General features: G+C 35.5%; 1 protein-coding gene across 1 annotated transcript; it reads left to right on the top strand.

Moving 5' to 3' along the window:
* Positions 1 to 8,592: 8,592 nt before the first annotated feature.
* Positions 8,593 to 9,473, top strand: LOC140708998 (ubiquitin-conjugating enzyme E2 variant 2). The gene has a single exon (XM_073006411.1). It carries the CDS (start codon positions 8,628 to 8,630, stop codon positions 9,063 to 9,065), a length of 438 nt encoding a protein of 145 aa, XP_072862512.1. The 5' UTR covers positions 8,593 to 8,627; the 3' UTR covers positions 9,066 to 9,473.
* The last annotated feature ends 15,432 nt before the right edge of the window (positions 9,474 to 24,905 follow it).

Genomic DNA, 24,905 nt, shown 5'->3' with positions numbered 1-24,905 from the left:
ACTAATGCCTTGCTATATCCTACTCAATATCTCCAAACACATTGGAAATTTACAGCTTACTTTGCTATCATACTCGTTGCGTACACTAATTGTTTCACTTTAAGAAGAAAAGGTAAAGCATATTTGGGAAGAAATAAGATACAAGCATGGACAAGTGTTCCCATAAGAAGATATTCTGTCTGGGCATCTGACTGAATCTACACATATGATGGTTTTTAAAGGTAGTAGAGGAATGTTTGAGTGACTATTTGTTAAACTCAAGATTGGGCAATTTTCTAAAATATAAAACCAAGTAAAATCTCATTAAGGAAAACATTTTAGTTGTATAACATCACAAACAAATAATAAAAAGATACATTGCAAATAGAGAAAACCATTTTTAGTATATCAGGCAGATTAGTGCAAGAAATCTTCCAAGGTGAATAGAAAATGTTAACATTTAAAAAGGGGGGAGAAAGATAGGTAAAGGGGGAATAAAAATACACAGGAGATCATTAGGAAGTCACTTTAAAATAGAATCATTAAAATGAATGAGAAATACCGAACTTCATTAGCAATCCAGTAAATTCAAATCAAAATTAAATGAGTTTTTTTTTTCAAAACTTAGGTTGGCAAATAAAATACTGATAACAAAAATAAAAAAGGATAATAAAAATGATAATACATCAGTGTCAGAGCTAACATTTTGTAGGGCAATTTGGCAATAAGTATCACAATTTTTAATGTGCAGATACATTGACCTACAAATGTCACTTCTGAAAATTCAACTGAAGGAAATAATTAGACATACCGTAAGTGATAAATGTGCAAGGAAATACACAGCTAAATTGTTTATAGTAGGACAAGTGCTAATGCTTGTTTATATATACACATGTGTGTATATATATACACATATATGTATAAAATAAATATACATATATGTATATGTAAAGTGCTAAAGAACAATGACTATGTCAAAATGATGACTCCATTTGTTCCTGCAGCAAATTCAGTTTTTTATGTTCCTTAAAAATTGTTGGGCCGGGCGCGGTGGCTCAAGCCTGTAATCCCAGCACTTTGGGAGGCCGAGACGGGCGGATCACGAGGTCAGGAGATCGAGACCATCCTGGCTGACACGGTGAAACCCCGTCTCTACTAAAAAATACAAAAAACTAGCCGGGCGAGGTGGTGGGCGCCTGTAGTCCCAGGTACTCGGGAGGCTGAGGCAGGAGAATGGCGTAAACCCGGGAGGCGGAGCTTGCAGTGAGCTGAGATCCGGCCACTGCAGTCCAGCCCAGGCGACAGAGCAAGACTCCATCTCAAAAAAAAAAAAAAACAAAACAAAAATTGTTTTTGTGTTACAAATAGTAGTGGAATTTGTTTTCTGTTATTATATCTTAGAATGCTTTTGGCTTTATAACCTTCTTAAAGTGGTACTCAACACTCAAAACATAGAAAATATTTATATTTTATTCCAGCATGCCTCTTGTTTATTTTATACATGTACCTTCATATAGAATTAATTCTGCTTCAAGTAGCAATACATTCTGAATATAGCTTTTTAAGATCAGTTATTATATTGTTCATACTATCTCTGCTGATTTAAAATGCCACATTTATGATAAATTATGATATAAACATATAATAATATATCATATCATTATATGAACAAGAATTCCAAAAAAGAGAAATAATTAAAATAAATAAAATAAATTTTAAAATTAGTCATCAGATTTATTCAGGGAAAGGAAATACACTGTAAAGAAGCAGTAATGCCCAATTTCTAAACTGTCAAAATGACACAAGATAAACCATTTTGTAAAATCCTATGCTCATGAGACCACAAAGAAATGGATATTGTCAGCCATTGTTGGTGGTATACATTTATTTTTGAAAAGGGACTTAGAAGTATAGATACAAATTTTTTACAGCAAATTAACACACAAGCAAGTCCACTTCTAGGAAATTTCCAACAGCTGTAAAACTGGAAGTTTCACAGATACAAATATCTGAAAGTTAATTTAAATATTAAAAACAATATTAATATTAAGAAGTAGGATCATCTAATAAATTATTATACATCTGTATAATGGAGTATTATGTAGACAGTAAAAGAATGTGGTAAATTTGCATGAGGTAGTACAAAAAGTTGATTGTCATAAGTGATCAGTTAACATAAAATAAAATAAAGGTCCAATCACAGAACGGTTTGTTAAGAATGGCTCTATTGTATTAAGTAAGTTATGTGTGACTACAGGCATTCCTCATTGTATTGTGCATTACTTTATTGTGCTTTGCATACATTGTGTATTTTGCAAATTGAGGATTTGTGACAACACTGGAACGAGCAAGTCGACTGGCATCATTTTTCCAACAACATGTGCTCACTTCCTGTCTTTGTATTCCATTTTGGTAATTCTTGCGATATCTCAAACATTTTTATTGTTATAATATCTCTTATGGTGAGTTGTGATCAGTGATCTGTTACTATTGTAATTGTTTTGTTGTGATTGTTTTTTATGAACCAAGCCCATTTAAGATGGCAAACTTGATGAATAAATGGTGTGTGTATTCTCACTGCTCCAATGACCAGTCTTTCCCTATCTCTCTTCTTCTCTCGAGACTTCCCTTTTCACTGAAATAAGGTAATATTGAAATTAGGCAAATTAATAACACTACAGTGGATCCTAAGTATGTCAGTGAAAGTAAGAGTCACATGCCTCTTTAAATCAAAAGTTAGAAATGATTAAGCTTAATGCGAAAAGCATGTTGAAAGCTGAGATAGGCTGGAAACTAGGCCTGTTACACCAAGCAGTCAAGTTGTTAATGAAAAGGAAAAGTTCTTAAAGGAAATTAAAAGTGTTATGTCAATGAGCACTTGAATTATATGAAAGCGAAACAGCTTTACTGCTGTCATGGAGAAAGTTTGAACGGTCTGCGTAGATCAAACCAGACACAACATGCCCTTAAGCCAAAGTCTAATCCAGAGCAAGGCCCCAACTCTTCAATACTGTCATGTTTGAAAGAGGAGAAGAGGCTGCAGAAGAGAAGCGTGAAATTGTTAATAGCAGAGACTGGTTCATGAGGTTTAAGGAAATAAGCCATCTCCAGAACATAAAAGGGCAAGGTGAAGAAGCAAGTGCTGATAGAGAAGCTTCAGTGAGTTATCCAGAAGATCCAGCTAAGATCATTGATGAAGGTGGTTACACTAACCAACAGATTTTCAATGTATACAGAACAACCTTCTATTGGAAGAAGATGCCATCTAGGACTTTTATAGCAAGAGAGGAAATGTCAGTGCCTAGCTTCAAAGCTGCAAAGAACAGGCTGAATCTCTTGTCAGGTGCCAAAGCAGCTGATGACTTTAAGTTGAAGCCAATGCTCATTTGCTATTCCAAAATCCTTGGGGCCCTTAAGAATTATGCTAAATCTATTCTGTGTATGCTCTATAAATGAAATAACAAAGCCTGGATGGCAGCACATCTGTTTACAGCATGGTATACTGAATATTTTAAGCCTACTCTTGAGAACTTCCATTCAGAACAAAAGATTCTTTTCAAATTATCAGTGCTCATTGACAATGTACTTGGTGACTCAAGAGCTCTGATGGAGATGGACAAAGAAATGAATGCTGTTTTCATGCTGCTAACACAGTATCTATTCTGCAACCCATGTATCAAGGAGTCATTTTGACTCTGAAGTCTTCTTTTTTAAGAAATATATTTTGTAGTGCTATAGCTGCCATAGGTAGAGTTTCCTCTGATGGATTGGTGCAACATACACTGAAAATCTTATAGAAAGAATTCACCATTCTAGATGCCATTAAGAACACTCATGATCCATGGGAGAAAATAAAAATATCACTACTAATGAGGGTTTGAAAGATATTTATTCCAACCCTCATATGTAACTGAGAGTTCAAGACTTCAGTGGAGGAAGGAAATGCAGATATGGCAGAAACAGCAAGAGAATTAGAATTAGAAGTGGAGCCTGAAGATGTGATTGAATTGCTGCAATGTCGTGATAAAACATTAAGGGATAAGCAGTTTCTTCTTATAGATGAACAAAGTTGTTTCTTGAGATTGAACTCCTGTGAAGATGCTAAGAACATTGTTAAAATGACAAAAAGGACTTAGAATACTGCATGCTATAGAGAAATTTTTTGTCAAGGAAGAGTCAATCAATGCAGCAAACTTCATTTGGTCTTGTTTTAAGACATTTTGATGACCATTCTAATCTTCAGCAACCCTCACTCTGATGAGTCAGCAGCCATCAACACTGAGGCAATTCCCTCCACCAGCAAAAAGATTATGATTCACTGAAGGGTCAGATGATCATTAGCATTTTTTAGCAACAAAGTATTTTTGAATTAAGGCACATATATTGTGTTTTAGATATAATGCACATTTAATAGACTACAATATACTGGAAACATAACTTTTGTATACACTAGGAAGCCAAAAATTTTATGTGACTTGCTTATTGGGACATTTGTTTTATTGCAGTGGTCTGGAACCAAACCTGTAATATCTGTGAGGTATGCTTTATATCTGTTCTAGTACACAAAACTAGCTAACTCTGGGAAGGAAACAGGTGATCAGAAAGACTGACCTTTTAAACCTTTTTATGCAGTATGTCCTCTGTGTCTTTCTACGTGTGCTACTGATTTGTCATATACTGAAGAAATATTTCATAACAACACATTTTAAATTACTATAGAATATTCAATTCTATAATGCCAAGCAATAAGGTAAAAATACAGATCTTTCATGATATGGTCAAATTCCTATCGCTATACTTATTAACATATAATAGATATAATCAAATGGCTTTTAAAATTCAAAACAGAAGTAAGACAATCTAATACATTGGTGTTATTATAACTTTAGATATTTATATTCCTTATGCTAAAACGGCACTAAAGTTAAAGATAAAACTATTTTGTGTCCTAGTATAGAGTAATTGTTAGTACTTAAGTGATAATAATAGTAGTTATAATATCTAACATTTATTAAAGTTGCCAAAGGATTGTAATGTGCATTATTCTTTCATTTGAGCCTCATAACAGTTCTGTAAATTATGGATGAATATAATACAACTTTAATGGAAATTATCTCCAATCCCCACACTCCAAAAACAAAAGCGTTAGACACAGATATAATGTTGCATTTAAAAACACATTGTAAATATAAACTGAAACACAGATTTAGAAAATATATTTATCTTAAACTTTATCTCACTGATGGTTTAGAAGGATAAAGTGTACCATATTAACATATCCTATGTACAAGAGCAAATTGTTTATCTATATATAAAACTCTTGCTTGGAATTATTACCAGGTATAAATTAAATCGTTTGCTCGATGTGCAGTGAATTTATACTAACTAGGGTTAAAAAAAATCCCTTCTTTGTTGCAGCAGTGGGTAAAGCTGCCACAAGCCACACTTATCACCTGCAATGCCACACACGTAGGACTCATAAGACACAATAATAACACAAATTTATTTTTGTCTTCCACTGACTCTGTAAACCCCTTCAGTGGAGCTTAATGTTTGTTTTTCTTCCCTGGATGAAATCCCAATCAGAGTCTGTAACTTTTCCTGTCACTATCTGATTTAACTGAGGTCTCCAGCCACATTAGTCTCTCCAGTGGATCCAAGATATCCATTCCAGTAACTGTTATGTTCAGGCAAACTAATCATCAAAACTCAAAACTTCATTACAGTTTGATGTTCTTTTCTTCATTTTCTTTGTCTTACCAAAGGGAAAGACTTCAGAGAAAAAGGGGTGAGAGGCTACCTGGCACCTCTCCTTATCCTTCTCCTCCTTCCTTCTCCTCTTCCATGCTTGGAGTAGGGAGAAGAAGCAAAGGGTAGGCAGAGTCTCACTTTTGTGCTCCTTGTGAGAAGATGGTGAACTGTCCACAGGCTATATGTCCCACTTCCCAGGAAAAAAAAAAGCCTTTAGACTAGTCTCTCCTGCCCTCCCATCATACTTCCTATCACTTCAAGGGACCATTGGAAGGGCTCTTTTTTGACAAGTTTTATTTTAGGTTCAGGGGATACATGTGCAGGTTTGTTACATGCGTATATTGCATGATGCTGAGGTTTGGGGGACAAGTGATCTGGTCACCCAGGTACTGAGCATAATACCCAAAAGTTAGTTTTGCAATTCTCAACCTCTCCTCCCCTCCTCCTTCTATTACTCCCCAGTGTCTATTTTCCCATCTTTATGTCCATGTGTATCTAGTGTTTAGCTCCCACTTATAAATGAGAACAGGTAGTATTTGGTTTTCTGTTCCTGCATTAATTCACATAGGATAGTGACCTCTCACTGTATCTGTGTTTCTCCAAACAACATGGCCTTGTTCTTTCTTTGAACTTTTTATGAACTTTAATACTACATAGTATTCCATGACATATATGTACCACATTTTCTTTATCCAGTCCACCTTTGATGGGCACCTAGATTGATTCCATGTCTTTGCTATTGTGAATAGTGCTGCAATGAACATACAAATGTATATGTCTTTTGGTAGAATGGCTTATTTTCCTTTGGGTATGTACCCAGTAATGAGATCACTGAGTCAAGAGGTAGCTCTATTTCAGGATTTTTGAGAAATCTCTAAACTGCTTTCCACAGTGACTGAACTAATTTACTTTCCTACCAACAGTGTATAAGCAACCCTTTTCTCTAAAACCTTGCCAGCATCTGTTGTTTTTTGACTTTTTAAACTGTCAGCTTCAACACTAAGCAGGATAAGCAGAGGGTGAGTGTGGTTGAAGGTGGAAAGTGTGTCAACAAGGAAAGTGGTTCCCTAAATGCAGAAACCAAATGAGACTAATTTGAGAAAATCATTTTCACACACCACTACACCTAAACCAGCATCTCTGCTTGAACTCTGAAAGCTTTCTTAAAAATTTAGTATCTAATTTCATTTTAACTGTACTGCTTCTCAGGTACCCATTATGTTACTTTTACCTTGGTTATCATTACATATATATGTATATATATTTAGGTATACCTTATGCATATCACATATATGTATTAAAGATATGTGGCATCTTTAAATGAGCTTTTTAAAAGTAATTTTAGTGTTAATGTCATAATTTTTTAGTTAAAGTAAGTTGACATTGTCACTTTACATTTAAATGTTTGTAAAATTTGTTGTTTCAAATAAAAGAAATTCAACCTTTATAAATGCTGATAAAACTAAATAGGGATGCATAAGGTAATGCTTACTTCCTGCACCCCTGGAAACCACCTAACTCTATGTTATCTAATCAGTAAATCCACTATCCACCTGCTACAATCAAAATCTGTTTTCGAATTTCAGACATATCTTTTCCAATTCCTTGAAGGGAAGAATGGAAATGAGGAGCTTATCATTCACTTTACACCTTAGGGGAAAAAAATGTCATTTCTATTACAACTTGGGCATCACAGAACAAGAATAAACATCTGAATTTAGGGTATCTACATCCTAGTAGACAAGATTTTCCAGCTGACATTTGTCTGGCAACCAGTGGGAAATGATTTCATTATTATTCTCTATTTATCTCTGTTGGCAAATGGTGTGGCAATATCAGCAACCTAGGTAGTTTATCTGTCACAGAAACCAAATGGTTTTAAGACCTAGGTTTCATGATTTGGTTACGAATGAGTGATAAGGAATTATTTAATCACAGTTTGGAAAACTCATCATGTGTTTATCTATCTTTGCACTCATAAAGAAGATTTGACAAATTCCTGCATTCTACAAAATATGTACTGTGTGTCTACTCCATTCAAGCTCAATTTTAGGTACTCAGGATAAAAATATAAGGGGAATATTGGTGCCCGCCTTCAGGACTTTATAGAATGGAGATAGGCATGCTAACCAAATGCTATGTGTTGTTGCTGTAATAAAGTTACATTCCAGATGCAGAAAGAACTTAAGGCAGGTTGCTGACAGTTACCTGGGAGAATCCAAGATGTATTTAAGGAGCAGAAGAGCCTGGAGCTAAGACTGACAGAATGAATAGGCACTTGGGTGACAGTCAGCAGTAGGCATGACAGATGAAAGGAATATTAGGTGTGAAAACATGAAGAAGTCTGACAGGTTCTGGCAACACTAAGTAATTCAGAAAGAGAAAATGGGATGTAGAATCAGGTAAGGTATAACATTTATGTAAGTTTCTTACTAAGAAGAATCTAGTATATTATGCAAAAAAACTTTAGATTTTTATTCTCTGATTGAAATAATAAAATTTTCAACTTGTAATTGACCACATATATGTGTTGAATTACTCTGAAAATGACCTTGAGGATGGATTAGAAAAAAGTAAGGATAAAGGAAGAAAGATAACTAAAGAGAGTCATAGCAGAATCCAAGAGAGAAGAACGAGGAAAGAGAATTAGGGCAGGTCAGTGAGGATGGAGAGGAGGAGACCAGGAAGAGAGATGTTTGAGGCAGTGAGATCATGTTGAGTTAACGACGGTAGATGGTCACCAAGAGGAGAAATCCAGAATGAAGCTCTTGTGTTTCTAGACTGGACTGATGAGAGAATAATGTTAACAAGATAAGGATATAAATGGGAAGTTTGTTTTGTTTGGTTTCATTTGGGGTAAGAGTTTGAGAAAGGGCTGCGTCGGGCTGCAGGAGAAGATGGCGGTCTCCACAGGAGTTAAAGTTCCTCGTAATTTTCGCTTGTTGGAAGAACTTGAAGAAGGACAAAAAGGAGTAGGCGATGGTACGGTTAGCTGGGGCCTTGAAGATGATGAAGATATGACACTTACAAGGTGGACAGGCATGATTATTGGGCCACCAAGGACAAATTATGAAAACAGAATATATAGCCTGAAAGTAGAATGTGGACCTAAATACCCAGAAGCTCCTCCGTCAGTTAGATTTGTAACAAAAATTAATATGAATGGAATAAATAATTCCAGTGGGATGGTGGATGCCCGGAGCATACCAGTGTTAGCAAAATGGCAAAATTCATATAGCATTAAAGTTGTACTTCAAGAGCTAAGACGTCTAATGATGTCCAAAGAAAATATGAAGCTTCCACAGCCACCAGAAGGACAAACATACAACAATTAATTTTAGTGGATCTCAAACTTGTCTTAAATCAACAACCTTCTACTCATGTTAATGTCTTGATTAAATATCACAATGAAAAATACCCACACATTAAGTAAAAGAATTCCAGCTGGTAAACATGACCTGGACATTTGTAAGAATATATTTAATACATGTACACCCATTATGTTTTCAGGTAACAGGAGGAAAAATGCAGCACAATTTTTTTTCTCTTGTTAAGGCACTGTCATTTAAACATAAACCTGGAGTACTCAAAGTAGAATTCAGGTTTACAAGATGAAAGCGTGTGGAGAAGTGTCAGATGGCAGTGGAAGCATGTGTGTTTCTAAAAAGTGAAAATCTCAAGAAAGAAAACAGAAATGGCATGCTTTACCCATCTTGCTTAGTGAAAGAGAGCTGCAGTTGAAATTGTTTAAAAAGTAGCAGGTACAACGAATATTGTCACAGATGTGTTAATTTTTGAAGCGGTGTGGGTGCTGACTACTAGTAGTATCAAAAATATGTTCAGGATTGTTTTGATACTTGTATTTATAATAAAAAATGTTGGGGGGAGTTGATGAATTTCTGTTAAAAGCTGTTCTTGTGTGTCACATGTAACAGACATGGTAAATATTTGTTTACAGTCTTTGTTTAACCATGCATTTAAGTTTAAGTGAAGTCAACAAAAAGGAAATAGGTGTATGGATATGTGATTTGGAGATTAAAGTTTAGTCTTAAAATGTAAATAAAATGTGGAAAGTGTCCTCAAAAAAAAAAAAAAAAAAAAAAGAGTTTGAGAAAAAGAAAGTTCTCTTTAGGTTACAATGAATTCAAAGTTCCTTTGTGGATTTCTATGTTGTGGAATAACAATATGTTAAAATCTATATTTTTCTGTTTTACACGGTTAGATTTTCATGAAATCACTATAAATGATCCAATGCAGTTGATGTCTCATTTTTTTTATTTTTATTTTTTTTTTTTGAGACGGAGTCTGGCTCTGTGGCCCAGGCTGGAGTGCAGTGGCGCGATCTCGGCTCCCGGGTTTACGCCATTCTCCTGCCTCAGCCTCCTGAGTAGCTGGGACTACAGGCGCCCGCCACCGGGCCCGGCTAATTTTTTGTATTTTTTAGTAGAGACGGGGGTTTCACTGTGTTAGCCTGGATGGTCCCTGGTCTCGATTTCCTGACCTCGTGATCCGCCCGCCTTGGTCTCCCAAAGTGCTGGGAGTACAGGCGTGAGCCACCGCGCCCGGCCAATATCTCATTTTTAACATTTAAATCACTGATATCAGAATAATTAAGTCAAAAGCTCTGTTGGGATTTCACAGTTTAAAGAAAATATAAAGTAGTGGTTCTCCAGGCCTTGAACAAAACTATTTGTTAATGCCAAGTCATCATTTTTAGTATCATTCACAAAGGAATTCCCTCACAGTTGTTTTTGAATATGGCTTGTGTCATGCACTCAGTCACACTTTCCAGTGGAGTTGAGAGCAGGAAGACTGAGAAGATTCAGTGATAATAAGGGTGTTACTACCATCGGCTGAATTACAGCAGGGTCCACAGGAAGCTGACACAGCCCCTGGAGTGTAGTAAGATAAATAACATTGCACTTACCAAAATGCATCTTGAGCAGAATATTGGATACGAGTGGAAAGAAGATGTTGATAAATCATGTAGGGTCAAGGTAGAGGTTAATGAGAATCTCACAGGCCATTATCGTATAACGTATGGTTGCTAAATCATCTTCTAAAAAAGGTGGGTCCTACCACATTCAAGACCTTTCTGAAAAGGCGCTTTTAATTTCTGAGTCGGAACTAACTTGCTAGTTATAACATAAGAAAGAGTTGACTCTTCCTCCATGGTCCTCTTTCTCTGCCTTAGTCTCATTCTCAGTCTCAGTCTTCCGCAAAAATTGTCAAAGTTGTTCTTGTTTAGAAAGATGCCAACTTACTTGGCCTGCTTGACACTCAATCATTAGTGTTCCCAGAGTGCACAGGCATTTAGTCCAGTGAGTCCAAAACTATAAATTTAAAATGCATTTATTTTATAAAAGGGTTTGATAGACTGAAAGTTTTTGTTTTTCTTTCCGTATTTTTTTCACTTCTACCATTTGTCATTATCTATGGTGTGCTTGCCTGTGATAGAAATACCTCTTTTAGGGTCAGCATGTTTTATATTGGTGTGTTTACCTCCAATATCCCAACTTGAACAGGTTTATGATTATGAAAAAGAGGCAATATGCTGGAGATATTAGTACATAAATCATTGTCAGGAAACCAATCCTGTGTTTCAAAGGAGCAAAAAGCTTTTAAAGTATTGATATAGATCTAGCCTAAAGAGAGGGCAGAATTTTTTCTTTTGTCCTAACTGGATATTTTGTAAGATGTGGCCTCTTTTTAAGGATGAAGAAATTCAATTGATTAAGTATTTCTGTAAATAGATTCATGCAACAGAGACTGATTAAAGAAAAGCTGTCAAAAGTGAAGTTTTTTTTTCTCTAATTATCTGTCATTTCATACATCATTTTAAAATTTCAGACTTGGAAATGTAAATTGTTCTTTTAGCACTAGGCACTTAACCAAAACAACAACTAAAGCATATTTCAAAAATAGCACACACGGAACAATCATTCTAACTCCTGTTAAGAATTTAGAAGAGGATTAAAGATCTATCGTTTAGGTTGGTCGAATTTGAACATATACATTATGCTGAGACATTTAAATGGTGTACACTTTTAAACATTACTCAAAACGTCTTCATTAAAATGTTTCTATTCAGCCTATTACATTGTCCCTTGGATTATGCAGCAGGTTTGCTGGGTGACACACCGAAAATCATCCGGACAGCAATGCTGAGCAAAACAATTTAGGTCCTAATTGTTTACCTCATTGTTAAGATGTTTCTACATATTCTTCCTAAGTAGGACAAGCTCAGAAGAGAATCGAGTGAACAAAAGAAAAAGTCATTTTAAATGGCTAGCTAAATTAATTTCAATGGTTAAAAATCACTAAAATTTGAGACTTGGTTTGAGACGTTATTCTGTTATTGGTTGGTTGTGTCGACCTCAAACAAGTTTTAAACCCTCCTCAGTTTTTCACAAACATAAACAAATGGAAAACAAAATTATTTCTAAGCACCCTCTGTATTCTGTGGTTCAACAGCTCTATGATAAAAATCAGTTTAAATAATAAACTGATTTTTTTATTTCCAAATGTTCTTTTTATTTCCAAATGTCACACATTTTGAGACAACTCAAATTTTCTTAGTATAAATATAAATAAAATTAACTTTCTCTCATAAGACAAAAATTCTCCTTTCTTTAATGAACAGTCAGTCTACATGATGAAGGCAATAAATCAACAATCAAATTCACCTTATCTGATTAGACACTGTGGTAATTTCTGTGGAAAGCAAGCAGAGGAAGGAAACCCACATCAAAGAAGGCAGTGGAAAAAGTAGAAAGAAACAGAAATATTCATTAAAAATATTTCTTGTCCAGAAGAAATAATGCAACAGAATGGTTAACAGATTATGAAAATAGAAAAGGGTTTGAATTATGGTCCATCCCTTAAATCTCAGTATCCTAATCTACACAATGCAGATAAAAACGGAAACCAACACTGAAGTTGCTTTAAGGATTAAATGAAGGAATTCCTTAAAGGGCTTTGCACAGTGCCTAGCAAGTGCTCAGTATCTGGAATGGGTCTCAAGCATAGATTTTAGTCTTGCCAGAAACCTCAGGGATACTTGAGAAATCAACTTTCAGTTTACTTGCCTTACAGAGCACGCTGAACATGAACAATGGTAATTTTGTAACATTCCCTTGCTAGTGGTGACCAGAGAGATATTTAGCAGCATCTCCAGAGATACCCTAAAGCAAGATGACCGCCAGAGGATGGAAGAGAGCAATTTCTTCCATCAGATTCCTCACCAGAATGGGTGATAATATCAAGTAATGTAAGTCCTCATGGAGAGTTGTGCAAGAAATAAGAAAGTTGTACCTTCATCTGGAATCATGGCATAGCCATATTTGGAAATGCAGGATGTATCTACTTTGTCATTAAAATTATTTTATTCTTTACCTTTTCGTCACTCATATTTTCTTTCCATTTTTCCAGCCAGAAGAAAAAGCATCAGATTTTGTGTTTCCTCTTAGTAACCTTTATTTACTTTGGTCAAAGGTCACCTGCCAAACCCAACTTTTTATAGAAAGTCTCATGAGGTATCTTAAGTAGTGAATCTGAAAATGGTTAGGTCAATCTGCGAGAGAGCACAGAGGTCAAATCAGAGGTGGCCTTAACAAAATATCACTTTCAAGAAGCAGGATTTTCCTGTATTTGCTTTCCTTTAGGCTCAACTGCTCAGATTCCTCTTATCTCCTCTTCAATGATATGTTCCCTGCAAACCCACAAAACACACAACACAATTTGTTTGTACTCACTCACTTACAAGTGCGAGCTCCACTATCTTAGTGGCTGGAGACAAGTAACAATCCCTGCTGAATCACATTACTTTAAATAACTCTCCTAAATCTATGTTAAACAGTAGCCTGTTGCTTTGTTGTTCATGGTGTCTGTTTCTTTAATAAAGATAATGCCTTTCTTTTTAGTCAAATATCATCTTTTGCAGGAAATTCAAATGCCCTGTAATATAATTATTTTTGTTATTAACTTGATAGCAAAAGCAAAACAATATCCAAAAAAAACCCCTTAATTTAAATACAATGCACTTTTTAACGTTAACCTAATTTTGAGGTACTGAAATTTTAAGTATTTCCTTGTTATTTAATTAAGCTTTTCTTAGTGCTAGCAGAGTAAGAATGATAGGCAACTGTCTAAACCTCTAAATGTAACACTTTTAAAAACAACTCTAAGTTGTGCTCAGTTTGCTATTGCTTTTTAAAGCAGCACTAGAGTAAATATACTTAATATGTGTTTGTTGAATGAGTCTTGCCTAAATCCATATCAAAACCACATAAATCATGGAGTAGAAAGTAGATTTGTCTATACTGTTTTGTCTGGAGTGATTTTCTGTAATGATTTAACTTTAATGATAATTGTTGATTTTCCTCTTCATTTTTCATCTAGTCTTCTTTCCATGCTCTCCTCCATTGCTGTTGTGTCTTTTGGTGAGTGGCAGGAGCTCCTGTTACAAAATTAAAACTTTCTGGACCATTGCATCAGTAGTAACAATAATAATAGTATAAAGCTAATTAAATTATTGTGAAATTAAATGAAACAATCAGCTTTGAGTAATCACAACATCAACAAATATTCATGACAATATGTGTAGGTGTATTCGGATGCTGCTGTTTAGAAAGGCACCTCACTTGTAAACCTGAGCAATGAACTAACTGGTACTCTCCCAGATTTGTTTCTACCTTTTCAAAGTTGCAGAAGATACAAAAAAATCAACCATGTATGCCATGAAAATATTTAACAGTGACATATTGAAGTGGAAGAGTCCAGGAGACCATAAAGCTAACATTTTCTAATCCAGAGAGTCCACAAAGGAACATTTGAACACTGTGATAATTTCATAAAGAAATAGTAACACTATGAAGTTGTCACACATTAAGAGGGAGGAAGCAATTCTCTCACTGTTTATTGTCTGTCATTTCTGTTACACGTTCACGGTGGTTTTGTCTTGTGAATTTGTAGTGACAGCATTCCCCCGATCTGATGTTGGGGAAGAGAAGAGGAGAATATGTGGTTAATGAGTCACTAAGAACCAGAGAAATTAAGTAGAATAAGAGATCTCAGAGAGATGTCAGAATCATTAAACCCAGTGTGCCTGTCGACTCCTGTCTGCCTTGAGATGTAGCATAGCAAGGAGTCATAGACTAAAAACAGGAACCAAGAAGGCTGACTCTGACCATTGAAAGAGGTTTTCTAATATGGATGAGGATGATTGATAAGGAGCAATGTTACTCATATTCAAGGTTATTTCTAGCCAGATGCTAGAGTAGAGGGAAATGCTGAATGTCACTGAAGTTTTTGACCAACCTCAGCAATCAAAATGACAGCATGAAGGTAAAGCTATAGAAATTCAGATGTACAAAGATCTCCAATGTGGAAGAGGAGTGAAGAAGTAGCTCCATTATAGTGTTGGGCTAAGTAGTTCAAAAAATATTTTTGAAGACGTAGAAAAAACTTCCTTTATAGGATTAGAAATAAGAGGGTGACATATCAGTTTAGTATAATTCAATAAGAGAGGGGAATACTAGAAGATCTTCAACCCCTACTAGTTTAAGGAGGCATGCTCAGATCCAGCAGCAGTATCTGCCAAAGTTTGTGTTGGCTTTTCAAGCCCAGAACCAAGCCACAACATAGATAAACCTTGAAAACACTATACTGAGTGAAAGTGGCTGGTCAAAAATCACCACTTATTTCATTCCATGAATATAAAATATCAAGACTAGGTAAATCCAATGATTGCCTCAGTCTGTGGGTTACGGGAAAATGGGGAGTGACTGCTAGTGGGTATGGGGTTTTGTTTGGAATTATGAAAATATTCTGAAATTAGGTAGTGATGATGGCTGTTCAACTCTGTGAATATACAAAAAACAAATTGTACACTTTAAATGGGTGAATTACATAATATGGAAATTTTATCTCAGTGAAACCGTTATACAAAAGCAACAGGAAAAGAGTATTACCCACAATCCTAGAAGAGATCTGAGAATTACACTGATTGGAGTGTTGAACGCAAGCATAATCCTTGTGGTAGGAAAATGGCATACATGGATTGGAAAAGACTAAATAGTGCAACTCAACTTATAAGACTATATATGGGATCAGTTTCTAAAGTACTACAAGGATCTCCAAGTGTAATTCAAGAGTTTTAGAAAAGAGGCAGTAGAGAAAAAGAATGTTCTAGTGGCATTACACAGGTGTCCATCAAATATAGTAACCACTTTTTTTTTTTTCCCCACAAAAGAAGGCAGGGATTATTTCACTTCTTGGTAAAGAGAAAGAATATCACATGCTTTTTTGAAGCCTCACAAAAACTTAGTCACATAATTTTTTGTACTTTCCACTTTTTGTTGAAGAAGCTGAGAAAATAAAGAGGCTGAATAATTTGAGCAATCCAGAGCCTATAGAGAACAGAGCCTAGATTAAAATCTGGGCCTTTCAGCACTAAACCATGTGGTTTTTCTGTATATTATGCTGTCTGACTATGGCAGGATTTGACTAATTTAACATACTTAGAGTTCTAGCTTTCTTCGAAGCCAACATCCCTCTGGAAATGACGGCACAATAGAGAGAAACACTCTACTTTGATGTTCTTATTTAGTTGATTTAGCAAAATGAACATAGCTTGAAGAATATGGCTTTGATTATTTTTTTCTCTGCCTATGTTATATTAGAACCTATATTATACTTGTGTAACGCAAGAGCACTACACTTCTGTTGTAAGTCAGATTTGGCACAGTCACTCTGAAAATTGGCAGTACTGACTTAAGGTGAACAAAAGAACACTCTATGGCCAAACAATTCTACTCCTGGTCAAACAAACAACGGAAATGCATGCACCTGTTCACCAGATAACATTTATAAGAATATCCCTCATAGAACTATTGGTGATAGCGAAAAAAAAAATCTTGGAAATGATCCATAGGAAATATATTTGTTATGCTCAATTAGTGAAATACTACAGAGCAATCCCCCCAAAATCTGCATACATTGCAACATCGATAAATCTTTAAAAAAACACTATTGAGAAAAAAAAAGGTATGAAGGGTCTTCAACAAGTTCATGGAAAATGTGTATTTTGAAAGAAAAAAAAGTACAAATTTTGAAACTTTTGCAACAAAATAAACTTGTACTAACTTGCTGTAACATGTCTAAACTGGATCCAGTTTGAGGCACTAAGAAGAATATTAGACATCAGTTTGAAAGAGAAGCATGAATTCTACCAAAGTTGAAACAAAAATAAACATCACATTAATGATGAAGCTTGGGTGGAAGGATGGTGAAATCCTTTATGCTTTACAAAAAGTTTATAAGGACAATGCCCCCCAAAAATTAGCAGTTTACAAAATGGGTAAGTTCTTTGACTATGGAGCAAGACGATGTGGAAGATAATGCCTACAGTGGCAGACCATCCACATGAATTCTTGAGGAAAAAAATCATATTGCTTGTGCCTGGATTGAACAGAACTGACAATTAACAATGTAAACAATAACCAATGCCATAGACATCTCACTTGGCTCAGTGTGCACATTTCTGACTGGAAAATTAAGGTCGAGCAAAGCTTTTATTCAATGGGTGCCAAAACCATTGTGTTCAGATCAGCTGCAGGCAAAAGTAGAGCTTTCAATGGAAATTTTAAAGATGTGGGATCAAGATCCTGAAGCTTTTCTTCAAAGTCTTGTAACAGCATGAGATGAAACGTGGCTTTACCTGTAAGATTCTGAAGACGAAGCATAATCTAAGCAATGGCCGCCAAGAGGTGGGAGTGGCCCAGTCCGAGCAATAGCAGACCCATCAGGGGCAAAGGTGACAGCAGCAGTGTTTTGGGATGCTCAGGCATTTTACTGCTGACTTTCTGGAAGACCAAAGAATGATAACATCTGCTTATGACGAGAGAGTTTTGAGAAAGCTAGCCAAAGCTGCAGCAGGAACATGTCCAGGAAAGCTTCACCAGGGAGTCCTTCCCCAGCTCTACAATGCTCCTGCTCACTTCTCTCAGCAACAGGGGCAGTTTTGTGAGTGCCACTGGGAAATCATGAGGCATCCACCTTATCGTCCTGATTTGGCTTCTTCTGACTACTTTTTGTTTTATAATCTGAAAAAAAAAAATATTTTAAGGGTACTCATTTTTCTCTAGTTAAGAATGCTAAAAAGACTTCATTAACATGATTAAACTCCCAAGATCTTTAGTTTTTTGTTGTTGTTGTTTTTGTTTTTTATCTCTAGGTGGAGTCTTGCTCTGTCACCCAGGCTGGAGTGCAGTGCTACAATCTCTGGTCACTGCAACCTCCGCCTCCCGGGTTCAAGCAATTCTCCTGCCTCAGCCTCCTGAGTAGCTGGGATTATAGGCATGCACAACCACGCATGGCTAATTTTTGCATTTTTAGTAGAGACAGGGGTTTCACCATGTTGGCCAGACTGGTCTCGAACTCCTGACCTTGTAATCTGCCCACCTTGGACTCCCAAAGTGCTGGGATTACTGGCGTGAGCCACTGCACTGGGCTGATTTTCAGTTTTTTAGTGATGGACTAAATGGCTGGTACCAGTACTTCCAAAAGTGTCTTGAACTTGATGAAATTTATCTGGGGATATAAAGTTGTATTTTTTTTTCTTTTAATTCCCTATTTCCACAAACTTTTAAAGTTCCCTTGTATAATTCTATACATACAGTATGACACAATATGATTTCATTTATAGAGTTTGAAACCAGAAAAACTAATATTGTAGAAAAACTAATCTAATTACCAATCTAATATCCTAAAAACTAATCTAATATCAGGATATTGGTTACCCTCAGGTGCATACAAAGTATAGTACTTGAAAGTAAAAATGAGAGCGACTTCTCAGATACCAGCAATGCTCTGTTTCTTATATGGGTGCTGGTCTCGTGAACATGTTTGCTCAGTAAAAAATTGAACAAGCTATACACTTACGGTTTTGTCTTTTTATGTATATATACATATACATATTCAAATGTACATAATATGTGAGTTCCTTCAGGAGAGTTATCCTGAATTCCTAGCTTTCTGCCAACAATGTCGTATATGAAATTTGCACTTGAGAGAGCCTCTCTCTTACACAGTGAAGCAGGTGCTGGGAGAAATCCTGTACTATAATAATTTATGTGTTTGTTTATTTCAACCTCGCATCTATGCACAATAACACTCCATGGCACTGTACACAAAAGACACATTGCCCCAGGATATATACCTAAGGACACCTGACATCATCTGAGAGGTCATTTGGCACTACAAAGATGCAATAAATATAGTAAAATAAACAAATGTGTGCTTCTGATAACAGTCCAGGAAGTATTCACGAGCAGGTGGCACTGAGGAGGTAACATTTCCCAACAGCCAACAGTGTGGAGCACTTGGACCACCGTTTTCTTGGCAAGGGGACACAGTAAATGCCAAACCCCTGGGGTGAGAAGGAACATGAAATCTATGAAAAATAGAACAAGGTCTGTTTGTTAGCTACAGTGGTGGCACAGAGAAATGACAGAGATGGTCAGACAGGCAGGCAGTAGTCAGGTAATTCATGTCAATGCAGGTAAGAAAAGTGAATTTTAGTGCAACTCTGAGGTCACTGGAAGGTTAAAGAAGGTCAGTGACATGATCTGACACCCATTTTTAAAAGTTTACTCTGTCTGCTACATGAAAATGGATTGTAGGGAAGTAAAGTAGAAGCAGAAAACCTCATACAAGGCTACTGCTGTAGGCCCGAGGAGAGGGAAGGCCAGCTTAAAGTTGACAGGAAGCACTGAAAGTATGTGGAGGAGTGATTCACATAGAAGAATCAAATGTTTGAGGGCTTGAGCAAATCAAAGGGTGGTAGTGCCACTTAGAAAATTTTGGAAGATCAAGATCAATTGAAAGGATGTGTATGTAGCATTTAGCACTAAGTGTGGAAATGTGTAGTTAATGTCAGGTTTTGTTATTGTTATCATTATTATATTGTCTGTATCGATAGGCCGTAAAATTGTTAAAATAAAATATGATCCGTACACTTGACAGTGGTAACTGTAGAAAGTCTCTTGCAAGGTTCCTCAATATCAGCTTTTATACTTGAAGGAAATTCTGAAAGGAGTTTCCATTTTAGGGGGTGATACTGCTAAAAATTTAGAAACATAAATGATTTCTCTCAAGGCCATCTTTATTCCCAAAGCCAGAGTGTCCTGAAACCTACTCTTATGAATATGAAATCTTTTTAAAACTGCTCTATAGTGAAGCTGAAATATTATTTATAACCAAAATTGGCAGTAGTCACTTGCACCATCTCAGATAAATGGTACAGCTCATATGAGTTGGAAATAGATCTGTATTTCACAAATGCTAAAACTTCTTCCATTTCTTCTGAGCTGCTAAATGGTAGAAGCTGAAGTGGATAATCTATCTATAGTTAAGCAGAGTACATCAGTGAGTCGTTTTTAATAACAGGTAGAATCAGAAGGAGTAAAGAACCACACTTCTTTGTACGTTAGAGCAAATTGAATTGAGTTTTCAAGAAGCTTTAAATTTGTATAAAGGCTTATGAATGTGAGATCGCAGACAGAATCTCAGGATTATGAGACAGAAAAAGGGTTGAGTGGTTCAGCCATGTAAATATCACTTACCACCAGCATCATCAGAAACCAATTATGTAGCGAAGACCACAGACACAAATGCTTTGTATGAAACTTGTTTTAATTTGCTTTTTGTAGAAAAGAATATAATGAAAAAAATGGTTTTGTTCACAGGGAGCAGAGGGAGCTAAGTAAATGAGGAGGTAGCAGATTACTTAGAGGATAAGTAATAAAATGTGATTTGAAATACACATGCACACGTATAATTAATTAAAATTCAGCAGTAACTGTATTAATTATTTACTATTTATATCTACAAAAGATTACATTTTTCAGGAAAGACAATTTTATCCTTAGCATTATTTATGATTGCTAACACATGGTAATTATTAAAAATACCGATTTTGAGTTAATTTTTTTATTGTTTTTAAGTGATGTAGTGACAATGCCTGCACTGGCAGTGGACCATACGCACCTTCTAACCCTGGGTAAGCCACTGTGAGAAAATAATTTGAAGACAAATGGGTTGGTAAAAATATTATACACACACATACATACATATATATCACAGAGCAGTGACCTCAGCAAATATCTGTGTCACAACGAGAATGTATTGAACGTATTAGATGTGAAATACTAAAATATATCATAAGATCAATAATTCCTAAGAACTGAAAAAACACAAGCCAGCAAATACAAACATTTTCTTTATAAGGATAAATTTTACCATTTATGCAGAATAATTTGGCTTTCTTTTTTTTTTTTTTTGAGATGGAGTCTGGCTCTGTCGCCCAGGCTGGAGTGCAGTGGCCGGATCTCAGCTCACTGCAAGCTCCGCCTCCCAGGTTTACGCCATTCTCCTGCCTCAGCCTCCCAAGTAGCTGGGACTACAGGTGCCCGCCACCTCACCCGGCTAGTTTTTTTGTATTTTTTAGTAGAGACGGGGTTTCACCGTGTTCGCCAGGATGGTCTCAATCTCCTGACCTCGTGATCCGCCCGTCTCGGCCTCCCAAAGTGCTGGGATTACAGGCTTGAGCAATAATTTGACTTTCAAAATGAAAGTAATACTGCACACAGTATTCAGAAGTAAAAGGCTTAACTTCTATAACCAATATCAGACTTCATATTAAGATAGTCATTTCCCATGATGTTAATATGAAATGAGTGTAATAAAATTTTTCATTGTGCATTATGGAAATTCATGTGAAAATAGACAGAAGATACCTTACAGATACAAAAACTCAAGTTCTCATAAAGCTGTAAATCTCATTTTTTAATAAAGAATAATGATATATCTAAGTACAAACTTCTTAAATTTCAAACTGTTCTCTTACATTTATTTTGTAATCATGTAAAAGATATACACAAAAATGTCATGAGTTAAAATGCAGAATTTGCTGAAGTTTTAGCTTTAATGTCATTTGTCTCTGTAAAGTGACTCTTTTCTTTATGTGAGCAAAAATTTCAGTCAATTTATTACACAAGCAGAAAACCTTCAGGAAGTTTCTTTCCTCATGTGGACAAGTTTTCCCTATAAGGGCTTTCAATAGTTTTTCTGCATAGTTCTTTACATTCTCTTCATAATTTGAGGAAGGTGAAAAACAGAACCTAGAAATCTGAATTTATACAATGAAGAAAAAAATAATTGAGAGAGGTTGAGATATCTTTATGCCATTGCACAGGTGAGAAATATTTGATTTAAACCACAGTTTGGCCCATGACAAATAAGTGTCAAACTGGATTCACATTGTGAATTTATTACATTTCTCTGATGTAAAAGAAATCATTTAGTTTCTAAATGATTTGGTGTAGCCCTTTTAGATTTTAGACATTCTGAACCTACCACTCTGTTGGATTTGGTTTCCTACTAGCCTGCTTATGGTGAATAAAATTCACTTCACCACATGTACCCAGTGAAAGAGTAGGAACCCTGCCTCCCTTCAGCTTCCAGCTCCAGCTAACCAGTAGATGTATCCTCCAATTCATTATATGAATCCTAATGAATTGACTTTGCTCTATGATCTTGGTAATATTAACTTACCATTCAATGTTAAAGTTTCTTCAATAATTGTGTATCCTTGAACATATTATTTCAAGTCATTGAGTCTCAAAGTACTCATTGGTAAATGGGGGAGGTCAGGAACTAGACTTATTCATGTGCTATTCTATGTGTGAGCAATGAAATCAATCATTGCCGTATTTGATAAATCAGTCATTCAGAAGGAACTAGAAAGCAATATATTGATTATTCGTATATGAATTCATTTATTCATTAGAATATGATTCAAAGCTCCACGCAAACAGGAGATTAGTTTTTCTTCCTCTTCATCTCCAGTACAAGAAACAGTGTCTGGCAAGTAGGCTTATATCTGAAAGACACAAAGATACATTAAAAAATGCAAAAAATAAGGCAGCATCCTACCTTTAAGAATGTCACTAATTCATAAGCACTCTAACTGCATTATAGTGAAAGAAGCTTTGGGGAAAAAATATCTCAGAAAGTCAGAGTTTCTCCTTCCATTCTGAAACCTACTTAATACCTCTAGGGGTCTAAGTTTATTCATCTGAAAATAGAATAATGTGAATTACATGAGAATAATGTATTGACTTAACCCATGTATAACAGAAAGCCTAAGTAAGTAATCAAGGTTTAAATAAGATGAGTATTTTTTCCTTCAAGTAATGAGAATTCTATGGTCAGCAATTTAGGGCAGGCCTAATAGTTCCTTGATAACATCAAGGGCCCAAGTTCCTCCTGTTCCTCTGCTCAAGTATCCTTAGCATGTTCTTCTTACTGTGTGGTTGCAGGTAACAGCTGGAGCTGCAGTATCCAAACCATATTCCAGGAAGAAAGATGGGAAGAAGAAAAGATCAAAGGATTATTCTGGTTGAGTTGGTTTCCTGTAACAAGTTACGCACATTGTATACTTTCTCTTAGATCTCAATGGGTAGAACTATATCACATGTTTACAAGGGATGTATGTTTTCCAAGGTGGTCACTTTTATATATGCAACAAAATTAGAGCTCTATTTGTAAAGAAGTATGGAGAAATAAACATTGAGTAAGAAAGTAGATGTTTTAGTCACAAGTGCAATCCACTTACTTATATAACTAAATATTTGTTGCATGGGCATTTAAAGTTAAGTATTTTACAGTGGTTGAGATGGACAGAAATGGGAATTCATCAAGAAATAAATTTCTGCTCCGAAAGCCTTGATAAAAAGATAATAAAATAATACTTATAACCCTTGTTCCATCAGCCTGGCCTATATTAGAAGTCTAATAAAAAACTTGGTGCAGAAGTCATAGGGCTAACCTGTATTCCAGGGATGGAAATGATGACTTTACCTTGTAATTGGTGGAGCAGGGCAGAAATCACTACAGCCATCTTGGAAAACAATTTTGTACATTTCTTAAGGCCATTGGTGCTATTGTCATAGGCTAAGTAGTAAAATAACTGCCCGGTATGCTTATCTTCCTTACCACAGTTAAAATTCTTTAAAGTAGCGGCTCACTGCAAGGCAGTACACTTATATTTTACTAATTTTAAACTTTTCACATACATTTTTTCAAGAGTAGTTGCCCCATGAAAAGCACTAAATGTTCTATCATTTGCTACACTGCTATAATACACCATGTGACCCAATTCTGTATATTTCATATGGGGCCTCTTGTTTACAACAGGTAATTTTTTCTAAGTTACCTCCTGTTTAAAAATTAGGATAATACTGTCTACCTTATTAATAACAAAGTTTCTGTATTGGGTGAAACAACAGATATTAAAGGTCTTCACAAGCTGCAAATTACTATACAAATAAGAGTTGTTGCTATTGTTATACTTTGCTTTGTCTCTCATTTTGGACCTGCTCTATCAGCATTACTCTTTATTGCAAGAAAATTATTTGCTAAAACTTTGTGGCACTTCAAAACAACATGCCATCTTTTTATGGCATGGCAACTCTTTGTAACTCAAATAAAAGTAAAAAAGATTAAATAAAGAAATAATTTTATTTCCTCCTGAAAATTCTCCCCAATGTGCCTTTTTACTTATTACCCTCACATCTCACTGCACTAACCAATCTGAATTTCAAAGTATACTTGACATTATTTATTCATTTCTATAATTTATATTCTTTGGTTTTTGTATGTAGCCTTACTCAAATAATTTATTTACAGGAAATTCAGTTATTAGTTGTAATGAAGGGAAACAGTACATTGATAATCTAAAAGTGTGTTAAGGGCAGTTTATATTTGGTTTTTGAATGAACTTTTTTTCAGAGGATTTGCTTTCCTAATTATATTTTTTTCTTGCTAGACTTAAGCTTTATTTGCATTCCTTGGGCAGAGGAGGAGGAGATACTAAGGAGCATTCTGAGTACAGAGAGAAGATAGTTTGGATATAAACAAAACTCTATCATGGAGAAGTCACACAATTAAAAAATACACTGAAAATCAAGAGTTGAATGCATAGTACACTTGCTTTTGTTCATTCCATTTCTCTTTAATATTATAAAGTCTTTTCATAGAGGGACTAGTTGCATACAAATTCTATAAATACTAAATTGAAATGTACTATACAAAGCCCTTAGGGTGAATACCAT

The sequence above is a fragment of the Chlorocebus sabaeus genome, chromosome 18 (genome assembly GCF_047675955.1).
Source record: "Chlorocebus sabaeus isolate Y175 chromosome 18, mChlSab1.0.hap1, whole genome shotgun sequence".
NCBI classification, from domain to species: domain Eukaryota; kingdom Metazoa; phylum Chordata; class Mammalia; order Primates; family Cercopithecidae; genus Chlorocebus; species Chlorocebus sabaeus.
The sequence above is the reverse complement of the archived record's forward strand: the minus strand, read 5'-3'. Positions and strand labels throughout refer to the sequence as shown.

Coding starts and splice junctions, on each gene's coding strand:
- LOC140708998 (XM_073006411.1), top strand. CDS start 8,628: ATGGCGGTCTCCACAGGAGTTAAAGTTCCTCGTAATTTTCGCTTGTTG.